The following is a 12,735-nucleotide window of genomic DNA, read 5'->3' on the forward strand; positions in this document are numbered from 1 at the left end:
CATTTAGTGGGCTTATTGTCATGGACAGATTTTGGCCGGAGTAAAACCTCTTGCTTCGCCAATTTCTCTCTGCTATCAGGAACTTCTTCCAGTGTGTGGGTGGACTATTTCCACTTTGGCATCTCCAGTTGCGTTACCAACATTGAGGTGCAACACACATTGAGTGCTCCCTCTAATTCTCTCTCCTCTCGGAGGACCTGGGCCCTAGAACCATGCCTCAAGAATACCTGGCCTGATTGACTCCTGGCTGCCCCCGGTCCACCTGGTCGTGCTGCTGCTCCAGTTCCAACTGTTCTGCCTGCAGCTATGGAACCCTGACCTGTTGTTTTCAACTCTCTCTCTCTACGGCACCTGCTGTCTCTAACTCTGAATGATCGGCTATGAAAAGCCAACTGACATTTACTCCGGAGGTGCTGACCTTTTGCACCCTCTACAACCACTGTGATTATTATTTGACCCTGCTGGTCATCTATGAACGTTTGAACATCTTGGCCATGTACTGTTATAATCTCCACCCGGCACAGCCAGAAGAGGACTGGCCACCCCTCAGAGTCTGGTTCCTCTCTAAGTTTGTTCCTAGGTTCCTGCCTTTCTAGTGAGTTTTTCCTAGCCACCATGCTTCTACATTGCTTGCTGTTTGGGGTTTTAGGCTGGGTTTCTGTATAAGCACTTTGTGACATCAGCTGATGTAAAAAAAAAAAAAAAAAAGGGCTTTATAAAAACATTTGAGTTGGTTGAGTTTAAACACCAATAAAGACAATAGACATACATGATAATCACAACAGCTAAAGGCTCATAAATGACTACCTTATGAAAAATAAATAAACAACCAAAAACCATAGACAGTATACGATTACAAATTGTTCAAGAAACTTTATTAACAATGATACAAAATAAATGCTCTTACCCGATTCCATTGATCACCAACTTTCAATGTATATTGCATTTTGGGGACACAAAATTGTCTGACTTGCATCTACATGTCACCGTGTCCACCTCCAGAATTACTCTGCATTACTCACGCAAACTTTACTTGTGCAACTTCTGAAGCTGCAACTGGCTTGTCTGACGACGACTCTACTACAACTTCTGAAGATACAACTGGCTTGTCTGACGACACCTTCTCACAAACTTTGATGCCTATAAATCCAGGCTATTTTGTTCTATCAGCCAAACTATCAAATACAATTCGTACATTTATTGATCATAATTAAATAAGTTTGTTGTTGATATCTCCAGAGACAACACATGTCTTTGTTTGACAAAAAAGGGCTAGCATAAAGCTAATGCTAAATTACTTTAAAATTCTTCTTCTCATGAAACGCAACTCAGATTCATTCAATATTTGGTATATAGACACTCTGTAATGGCCACTAGCTAAAATGGCGCAGTTCGGGGAGCAACGCGACCGTTAGACCTGATTACATTTTTCTGTGGATGATCTTCACTAGCTAACATCGCCATAACATTGACTACAAGCGTGATTGAGGGGATTTCTATTGGATAAGCATTTTCTAGGCATCTTTATCTTTGGAATAGTAGCTGCCTTCAAAGATGGCCGCTCAATGCCAATGGAGGGCGCCACTGTCACAGACTGTACAGGTGTGTTACAGCGATGTCACTGTTATGGCCTGTACAGGTGTGTTACTGTACTGGGGTGTTACTGTACACGTGTTACTGTACAGGGTTGTTACAGGTCTGTTACTATGAGGTCAATGTGAAATGATACAATATACTTTATTGTCCATTTACACGGACAAATTATTTACATGGAAATTATTTTGGCAAAAAAAACCTGTACAAGTGTTTGTGATAATGTCACTGTGATGACTTCCTGTAAACATACACCACTCCAGGTATGTACCCCTTCTCCGGCTCCACTACGGCTTTCTCCCACTCCTCCACCTCCGTGATCGCCACGTGACCCCAGAGCCCCGCCCCCTCCATCAGCTCCAGCTCATGCTCCAGCGCTGCCTTGTACTCCAGGTTGTCATGGTTACCTCTGGTTGTCATGCAGACGTAACCACCTGGAAGGGGTAAAAGTGAGGCATGGTGGAAGTTTGTTTCTGTCTCTTTCTGTTTATAAATACACTATCTGGCTGTTTGTAGATCTCCATTGTTACTTGTTCCATACACACTACCGTTCAAAAGTTTGGGGTCACTTAGAAATGTCCTTGTTTTTGAAAGAAAAGCACATTTTTTGCCCATTAAAATAACATCAAATTGATCAGAAATACATTGTAGACATTGTTAATGTTGTAAATGACTATTGTAGCTGGGTACGTCTGATTTTTTATGGAATATCTACATAGGCGTACAGAGGCCCATTATCAGCAACCATCACTCCTGTGTTCCAATGGCACGTTGTGTTAGCTAATCCAATTATATCATTTTAAAAGGCTAATTGATCACTAGAAAACCCTTTCGCAATTATGTTAGCACAGCTGAAAACTTTTGTTCTGATTTAAAGAAGCAATAAAACTGTCCTTTAGACTAGTTGAGTATCTGGAGCATCAGTATTTGTGGGTTCGATTACAGGCTCAAAATGGCCAGAAACTGAGAAATTAAGGCTATTCCATGCGAGAAATTACCAAGAAACTGAAAATCTCGTATGACACTGTGTACAACTCCCTTCACAGAACAGCTCAAACTGGCTCTAACCAGAATAGAGAGGATAGTGAGACCCCGGTGCACAACTGAGCAAGAGGACAAGTACGTTTGAGAAACAGACGCCTCACAAGTCCTCAACTGGCAGCTTCATTAAATAGTACCCACAAAACACCAGTCTCAAAAAAAAATTGCTTTTCTTTCAAAAACAAGGACATTTCTAAGTGACCCCAAACTTTTGAACTGTCGTGTATATAGAACAAGTGTATGTATTTCAGTATTATTACTGAATAGTATACTTAAGCAATAATGCTCGAGGAGGTGTGGTATATGGCCAGTCTTATACAGCCCTTAGCCGTGTTATATTGGCCATATACCACAAACCTGGTTACCAAAGCAACTAGAAGAGTAAACAAGTAATTTTGCATCATACCAGTGGTATATTATGTAACATATCACGGCTTTCAGAACCCAAACTACCCGCTTTATAAAGTGGTACTACATCATGTACAGTATATTTTGTCCAATTAAAAACAGTCATGTGACCTGGTTTGGTGGCCTGGCACAACTCTCTGAGGACTCTCACTGGCACCTGGCCGTCGCTTAGCGCCCCAACAATCATTACCACATCAAACTGCCCTGCAGGAGGGTAGAGGAGAAGGACGACGAGTTACGGGGGATGAGGAGGCAGAGGGGGATTAGAGAGGAGGGAGAAGGAGGAGGGTGAGGGGGAAAGAGACAGAGGGTGAAGAGGAGACAGTGAGAAACTGTAAACTCTTTTTCACCAAGATGCTTTTCTTTCCCTGCATTTGTTTGTAATGTAATCTCCTAGGGTAAAGCATGTCTAATCTAATCTCCCTGCATGTTTGAAGTGTAATCTCCCAGGGAAAAGCATGTCTAATCTAATCTCCCTGCATGTTTGAAATGTAATCTCCTAGGGTAAAGCATGTCTAATCTAATCTCCCTGCATGTTTGAAGTGTAATCTCCTAGGGTAAAGCATGTCTAATCTAATCTCCCTGCATGTTTGAAGTGTAATCTCCTAGGGTAAAGCATGTCTAATCTAATCTCCCTGCATGTTTGAAGTGTAATCTCCTAGGGTAAAGCATGTCTAATCTAATCTCCCTGCATGTTTGAAGTGTAATCTCCTAGGGTAAAGCATGTCTAATCTAATCTCCCTGCATGTTTGAAGTGTAATCTCCTAGGGTAAAGCATGTCTAATCTAATCTCCCTGCATGTTTGAAATGTAATCTCCTAGGGTAAAGCATGTCTAATCTAATCTCCCTGCATGTTTGAAATGTAATCTCCTAGGGTAAAGCATGTCTAATCTAATCTCCCTGCATGTTTGAAGTGTAATCTCCTAGGGTAAAGCATGTCTAATCTAATCTCCCTGCATGTTTGAAGTGTAATCTCCTAGGGTAAAGCATGTCTAATCTAATCTCCCTGCATGTTTGAAATGTAATCTCCTAGGGTAAAGCATGTCTAATCTAATCTCCCTGCATGTTTGAAATGTAATCTCCTAGGGTAAAGCATGTCTAATCTAATCTCCCTGTATGTTTGTAATGTAATCTCCCAGGGTAAAGCATGATAGTCTGCCAGTATTTAAATCAGAATAAATCTAATGGTCTAGTAATGTCTGATTGCTTCAGACAGATTATTATGACTATTATGAACATGATCAGTTATACAAAGTTCAGTGGTACCAGCTTGGACAGGAAGTGGTTCGTCTCCCAGCATGCATTGCTTGAGGTCCTGGTAGAGGCCCGTCTTATTGGCCAGTTCCAACATGCCTTTGCTCCCATCAACGCCCACAAAATGCCTGAAGCCCATTCTCTTCAGCTGAGTATCAGACAGACACAAAATCACAGAAGGCATCACTCACTCTAAAGCTACACTCCATCATGTGTACTGTGCAAAACTGTGTTAAAGCTACCTGACATTTTACCATAGGTGTCGGGGTGTGATTTAGTGAGGCTCACCTGTGCTGCGACCAATCCAGTGCCACAGGCCACGTCCAGAATCACTGCTGTCACCCGGTCGCCATGGAAACAGGGGGACAGGCAGTTTGCCGCCAGACTCGGCGCACGATAGTCCAGAAGACCCACGTCCTGCGGTGGAGTTAACATATACACAGTAGACACTGGAGTAGCCTAGTCTCTCTGGACCCCAGAGATGTATGAAAAAATTCATACATCTAATGCGCCAGCCACTCAAAGTATAGACTACCGATTGATGTCCAGAGCTCTGAAATTGCGACGTCTACGCGGCTGTCTATCAGACTACGTGGTGTTACGCGTTAGCCTATAGCCTTGCTTTAACGGATACACGTCAGCCTATAGCCTTGCTTTGATGGATACACGTCAGCCTATAGCTTTGCTTTAATTGATACATGTTTATTTTTATTAGGTTGTCATTTTTGTTTCATGAAGCTATAGGCCTACGGTGTCGCGATGCTGCTATGTTGAATGCTGTTTGCTGGCAATAATGTATTTAGCTACACTACTGGTTTCGTCATTAAAAGTGGGAAATTCAAACATTGCAGATTGTAAAATGGATTTTCGATGCCAGCGCATACTAATCAGTAACCAATAGATTTTTAAAATACACAACTGTCCTACAGCCTAATTTAGCCATCCTCGCGCTCACTCGCAACTTGGATAGAAAGTTTGTGCTGCATAAAACCAGTCAATTAATGCCAAGTAATACAATCAGTCCACTGTCAAAACAGTAGCTAACTTGGGGATGTTACATTATGCAGACAACGCAGTCTAGCCGATTAGCCTGTATATCTATAGCTATATGTAGTATTTAGCTGGTAGCCTATTAAATTACACGACGCTGTCGGGGCTATCCGTCTCATCACTTGTAGGGGGGGGGTTACTCATGAGCGCCACTGGGTACCTTGCAGTCATCATCTTGGTTTTCTGGGAGAGGAGGGGGATGGCTGGCACTCTCACTAGAGGCACTGAAACTGAGGCACTATTTGACCTAGATAGTTTGTGTGTATGCAATGATATGTAGGCTGCGTGTGCCTTTTAAAAGTATATATGTAATTCTGTCCTTGAGCGGTTCTTGTCTATTAGATGTTCTGTATTATGTCATGTTTCATGTTTTGTGTGGACCCCAGGAAGAGCAGCTGCTGCTTTTGCAACAGCTAAATGGGGATCCTAATAAAATACCAAATACCAAACTATTCTTGATGGGAGGAATTAGAGGAGGCCACTGTCATTGCCGGGCTAGAGCAGTGAGGTCAGTCTGGACTGGGGGGCTGCATCAGTAGGTCTACTAGCTTCCACCTGTGATGGTGTTTTGTAAGTGGAGAACGAGTTGGTAGCTTCGGTGATGTGGTAAATTGGCACGAGCTTGTTCAGATAAAGCTTTTTTGCTTTGTCTTCAGGCACCACTTGCCTTTCGTTGATCCACGTTGAGCAATGAACTTTTTCTCCATCGGAGTACGACCTGATTCCCCTAACTTTTTTTTGAAATTGATAGCGAAATAGGTTAGGATGCCAAGGTGGACTTCCGCCGGTGCCACTGAGAAATGGCTAATTAGATGCATGACAACTATATATAGTCTGTTTTCCTCACCTACTACCATGTAGATTGGACAGCAAAACACTTGCAACATGTGGATAGTAAAAAAAGAGGGATACTGTCAAAATGATTTCTTTAAAAACATGTATAGAAAGACATACACAAAAGTATTTGGACACCCCTTCAAATTAGTGGATTCAGCTATTTCAGCCACACCCGTCGTTGACAGGTGTATAAAATCGAGCACATGGCCATGCAATCTCCATAGACAAACATTGGTAGTAGAATGGCCTTACTGCAGAGCTCAGTGACTTTCAACGTGGCACTGTCATAGGAGGCCACCTTTCAAACAAGTCAGCTCGTATAGTTTCTGCCCTGCTAGAGCTGCCCCGGTCAACTGTAAGTGCTGTTTTTGTAAAGTGGATATGTCTAGGAGCAACAACGGCTCAGCCGCAAAGTGGTAGGTCACACAAGCTCACAGAACGTCAGTGGCCATCAGTGCTGAAGAACGTAGCGTATAAAAATCATCAGTCCTCGGTTGCAACACTCACTACCGAGTTCCAAACTGCCTCTGGAAACAACGTCAGCACAAGAACTGTTTGTCAGGAGCTTCATGAAATCGGGTTCCATGGCCAAGCACACAAGCCTACGATCACCATTGGCAATGCCAAGCGTCGGCTGGAGTGGTGTAAAGCTCACCGCCATTGGACTCTGGAGCAATGGAAACGTGTTCTCTGGAGTGATGAATCACGCTTCACCATCTGGCAGTCCGACGGACTAATCGGTTTGGCAGATGCCAGGAGAACGTTACCTGTCCCATTGCATAGTGCCAACTGTAAAGTTTGGTGGAGGAGGAATAATGGTCTGGGGCTGTTTTTCATGGTTCGGGCTAGGCCCCTAAGTTCAAGTGAAGGGAAATCTTAATGCTACAGCATACAATGACATTCTAGACGATTCTGTGCTTCCAACTGTGGCAACAGTTTGGGGAAGGCCCTTTCCTGTTTCACATGACAATGCCCCCTGTGCACAAAGCGAGGTCCATACAGGAATGGTTTGTCAAAATCGGTGTGGAAGAACTTGACTGGACTGCACAGAGCTCTAACCTCAACCCCATCAAACACCTTTGGGATGAACTGGAATGCCGACTGCGAGCAACGCCTAATCGCTCAACATCAGTGCCCAACCTCACTAAAGCTCTTGTGGCTGAATGGAAGCAATTCCCCGCAGCAACGTTCCAACATCTAGTGGAAGACCTTCCCAGAGTGAGTGGAGGCTGTTATAGCATCAAAGGGGGGGACCAACTCTATATTAATGCCCATGATTTTGGAATGAGATGTTTGACTTTTGGTCATGTAGTGCAGGTGTGAGTTGACAGGCACATGGGCCCCCAGAGCTCGTGGAACCCACTCCTCGCGGGTCTGCGGGGGTTTCCGGCCCTCCAGTGACAGTAGATAAGTGAACGGTCCATCTAGTGGAGCAGTAGGCCTAAAGCATTACATTGACAAGCAGTTGGATTTCAGGGAAATCTCAAATGACACCCTTGTCTCCCCCTTTAGTGCACCATACTTATTTTGACCAATGCCACTTAGACCTCAGGTCATAACAAGTCATTCACTACCGTATATGGGAAATAAGATGCCATTTGATACGTAGCCTACAGTAATGATCCTACCTGGTCATAGTTCTCTGCCCAGGTGTTGTAAAAGCCGACTTTATCCCCGGCCTCTGTGTTTTTGTGGGCTGATAGAATGACGTCCTTCACATCCTCAAATGTTCTATATGACATTCTACGATTCTTGTCAATCCTTTTGGTGGGAGAAAATTCTGTAATCAATGTCATGCATTCAAAATACTAACCTTGGCCCAAGACACCAAAGGTAACGATTGGATTGACCTTATTATGTCAGGGCTATCAAAATAGGTCGTTGTCAATAAAACGTCACAATAAGGAGCAGAGCGTTCGGCTGGTCCAACTCGAGGTGTCATAAAAAAAAAATTCAGCCCCATCCCCAAAGTTACATATATTTTCATACGACCCTCCCCCTATTAAAAATAACTCAAAAATAATTATTACCAGCATAAATAATAACTGTAGTAACCCTGTGTTTATAAATGGGGATATCGACCTTACCACTTTAGCATGGTTTTGTGGCACAGTCGATGACACGCAAGGCTAAAGGGCCAGAAGGGTTAGTGTTCGCCAACCACCATGGACGAGCTCACTATCTCTGCCTGTCTCATTACACTACGATCAGAGAAGGCTGCAGACAATGATCAGCTAGGGGGAAATCACATTTTCTACATTTTGATGCTATATCTATAATTTAATCAAATTTGCAGTGCCTTCGGAAAGTATTTAGACCCCTTGACTTTATCCACATTTTGTTACGTTACAGCCTTATTCTAAAATGTACTAAATATATATTTTCTCTCAACAATCTACACACAATACCCCATAATGACGAAGTCGAAAACAGTTTTTAGATAAAAAATAAAATAAATGTATTTACAAAAGTATTCAGACCTTTTGCTGAGACGTGAAATTGAGCTCAGGCGCAAACTGTTTCGATTGATCATCCTTGAGATGTTCCTACAACTTGATTGGAGTCCACCTGTGGAAAATTCCATTGATTGGACATGATTTTGGAAAGGCACACACCTGTATATATAAGGTCCCACAATTGACAGTGCATGTCAGAGCAAAAACCAAACCACGAGGTCGAAGGAATTGTCCGTAGAGCTCCGAGACAGTATTGTGTCAAGGCCGAGATCTGGGGAAGCGTACCAAAACATTTCTGCAGCATTGAGGGTCCCCAAGAACACAGCGGCATAGGCCTATGTGTCGACTTGGGAGAATGATGATCGGCAACAGACAGCGCATCAGTATTAGAAGTAAAAATACAGCCAGACTAGCCTGCTACTGTGCCTTTCTGTAATCTGTCCAGAGTAGACCCACAACTGACCCAAATGGAATGAAACATTCAAAATACAGGGCTTTTGAGCATTTATTCAAATAAAATTTTCACTGCAGTTTACGGCCTATAGTAGAACTGTACTTATTTGAAAACAATAATGCAATTATTCATTGATTATGGCGTTGTAGGATAGTCTAGGTAGGATCATTTTATTATTCATCAACAAGATCAATAGGGGAGATTTTTGAGCTGCATGTCTTCACTGCTCTTTTATGTGCAATGACGCACCTGGCCTCTCCGCTGCCTATCAGCTATTCCTCTATCTTGTGAATTTATATAGAAAATTGGTACAAATTTGAATTGTTTTATGTGTGGTATGATTGTTAGTTAACCTATTGCAGATCTGTACAAATGATTCAACTACCACTATTGTCACTATGGCTAGAGGGCAGGATAGACAGTTTGATGGGTAGACTAAGATCAAATCGTACCACACATGCTCTGACGCTCGTCAGATGTGGCAGGTCTTGCAAACCATTACAGACTACAAAGAGAAGCACAGCCGAGAGCTGCACAGTGACACGAGCCTACCAGACGAGCTAAACTACTTCTATGCTCGCTTTGAGGAAAATAACACTGAAACATGCATGAGAGCACCAGCTGTTCCAGAAGATTGTGTGATCACACTCTGCAGCCGATGTAATACCTTTAAACAGGTCAACATTCACAAGGCCGCGGGGCCAGACAGATTACCAGGACGTGTACTGCGAGCATGCGCTGACCAACTAGCAAGTGTCTTCACTGACATATTCAACCTCTCCCTGTCCGAGTCTGTAATACCAACATGTTTTAAGCAGACCACCATAGTGCCTGTGCCCAAGAACACTAAGGTAACCTGCCTAAATGACTACTGACCCGTGGCACTCACGTCTGTAGCCATGAAGTGCTTTGAAAGGATGGTAATGGCTCAAATCAACACCATTATCCCAGAAACCCTAGACCCACTACAATTTACATACCTCCCCAACAGATGATGCTCTCTCTATTGCACTCCACACTGCCCTTTCCCACCTGGACAAAAAGAACACCTATGTGAGAATGCTGTTCATTGACTACAGCTCAGCATTCAACACCATAGTGCCAACATAGCTACGCTAAGGACCCTGGGACTAAACACCTCCCTCTGCAACTGGATCCTGGACTTCCTGACGGGCCACCCCCAGAGGACAGAGCACACTCCCATTCTCATCGACAGGGCTGCAGCAGAGTAGGTTGAGAGCTTCAAGTTCCTTGGTGTCCACATCACCAACAAACTAACATGGTCCAAACACACCAAGACAGTCATGAAGAGGGCACGACAAAACCTATTCCCCCTCAGGAGACTGAAAAGATTTTGCATGGATCCTCAAAAGGTTCTACAGCTGCATCATCGAGAGTATCCTGACTGGTTGCATCACTACCTGGTATGGCAACAGCTCTGCCTCCGACCGCAAGGCACTACAGAGGGTAGTGCGAACGGCCCAGTACGTCACTGGGGCCAAGCTTCCTGTCATCCAGGACCTCTATACGAGGCGGTGTCAGAGGAAGGCCCTAAAAACTGTCAAAGACTCCAGCCAACCTAGTCATAGACTGTTATCTCTGCTACCGCACGGCAAGCGCTACCGGAACGCCAAGTCTAGGTCCAATAGGCTTCTAAACAGCTCCTACCCCCAAGCCATAAGACTCCTGAACATCTAGTCAAATGGCTACCTAGACTATTTGCAATGCCCCCTCCCCCTCTTTTACACAGTTGCTACTCTGTTGTTATCATCTATGCAGTCACTTTAATAACTACCTACATGTACATATACCTCAACTAACCGGTTCCCCCGCACATTGACTCTGTACCAGTACTCCCCTGTATATAATCTCGCTATTGTTATTTTACTGCTGCTCTTTAATTATTTGTTACTTTTATTGATTATTCTTATCCGTATTTTTTTTAAACTGCATTGTTGGTTAGTGGCTCGTAAGTAAACATTTCACTGTAAGGGCTACCTACACCTGTTGTATTTGGCCATGTTACTAATAAAAATGTATATATGCTCCACCTACTACTGCAGTCACTATGGACAGAGGGCAGGATAGACAGTTGACTGGTAGACAATACTGATCTGTTGTATAGTAAGAGTGTGGAAATACCTAACACCTTTATATGGGAGGCGCAAGCAGATGAGAAAATGTGGCTATATGGAAGACATTATATAGTAAAACTTGCAAAATGGGGGAAAATGCACTCCCCTCCTGTGTCCATTATATGTTTATTGTTTTAACTCCCCAATGCAAAAATGAAGAAAAGAGTTTGACCCCCACTCAGCAAATTTCTAACTGTCCCTTAGCTGACACGTTTACTTTGCAAGCTACCGGTAGAAACTTTGTACAGTTGGCTTAACATGGTAAGTAGTGGTAAGTAGACCTAATGTACTTTTTTCTCTAACCAACGTAGGCATGCCTACCTAGAGAAGTTAGCTAATGTAACCAACCAACTTTATAACATTGTTTTTAATAGTGTTTAATCACGATTGCTGCTGACAGACAACATTGATTGACGTCTGTCAAATTGGCAAGATAGGTAATAGAAGACTACGTCAATGTCGCTAGTTATTAACAAGTTCATTTTCAGTGGTAAAACTAGATGGCCAAATATTGTTTGATTTGCTTGCCATCAAATAGTGGTGATGGAAGTAGTCAGAATGACAACTTTACCAGGAGTTTGAGGACTCTTTCCAAAAGCCTAATCTGAAAAAGCAAGCTACAGTAAATGATACGTTTGCATAGATAGCTAGCTAACGTTACAGTACATGCCAAGTGGATAAAATATCACACGTATCTGCAAAATTGATTTTTACTGGTCATGAAAAGCATGCACTTAGCTACTTGCTGTATAACTCTGATGATAGAGCTAAATGTGGAATAACCGTTCATTTGTATTTCTGACTATGCTCAAGAGTTGACGGTATTAAAACCAAAACAACACGTATTTGCCAATGGTTTTAGCGGAACTGGGGTTCTCCTTGCCCCCCAGCAGCCAAATCGAACGCTCTGCACAGTATTGTGACGTTTTATTGTTAACGACCTATAGAACATTCAAGTAATTTCAAAACAACTACTTCAATTTGAGGCTTAAAAACGCTTTGATCTATAGATTAGGGAAGTCATTGTTTGATTCCCACAATGCATGATCAGCACATACAACATCAAAGGCTACAACTAAGCATGTCAAAAGCATGAGGAAAGTTGAGGAAACAGCCCGCTTCTGTACTGTTGTAGGCTATCTGAGGTCATTCAATGGCGCAAGACTAACCATGCATCTAATTTTATTTACTGTTATCACTCATGTTTTTACTTACCAGATTACTTAGCTAGCTACACTAGAAAACTGGAATGACTTTGGGGTGGCACAGCTGTGACGCACACACACAATGCAAACGGGAGTCCAACAAGTGTTTCAACTATATAGTAAAATATATAAAAACAAAAATGTGATTTGGGGTATTAATTAAGAGTTATTGTTAGGCATACGGTTAACCGTCTGGATAAGGTTAGGTATAAAATCCAAATTTTAAGAAGAAAATTTTAGAAATGGGCGGGGTTTGTGACTGTGGCAGGTGACCACCAAGTCCAAGTACAAGCCATATCAGA

General features: G+C 42.8%; 1 protein-coding gene across 2 annotated transcripts; it reads right to left on the reverse strand.

Moving 5' to 3' along the window:
* Positions 1 to 858: 858 nt before the first annotated feature.
* Positions 859 to 12,655, reverse strand: mettl27 (methyltransferase like 27). 2 transcript variants are annotated; one of them, XR_011670477.1, is made up of 7 exons: positions 12,444 to 12,655; positions 7,812 to 7,944; positions 4,585 to 4,713; positions 4,309 to 4,444; positions 3,154 to 3,246; positions 1,121 to 2,027; positions 859 to 1,075 (listed from the first exon to the last, which is right to left on the reverse strand). XR_011670477.1 is itself a non-coding variant. In XM_071364801.1 (6 exons), the coding sequence occupies exons 2-6, from the start codon at positions 7,923 to 7,925 to the stop codon at positions 1,819 to 1,821; spliced, it is 681 nt and encodes a 226-aa protein (XP_071220902.1). In that variant the 5' UTR covers positions 7,926 to 7,944; positions 12,444 to 12,655; the 3' UTR covers positions 859 to 1,818. The 2 variants fall into 2 exon arrangements, 1 of the variants encoding a protein (XP_071220902.1); XM_071364801.1 differs by having other exon boundaries at positions 859 to 2,027.
* Between the last annotated feature and the right edge of the window lie 80 nt (positions 12,656 to 12,735).

Source organism: Salvelinus alpinus, chromosome 24, assembly GCF_045679555.1.
Source record: "Salvelinus alpinus chromosome 24, SLU_Salpinus.1, whole genome shotgun sequence".
NCBI lineage: Eukaryota > Metazoa > Chordata > Actinopteri > Salmoniformes > Salmonidae > Salvelinus > Salvelinus alpinus.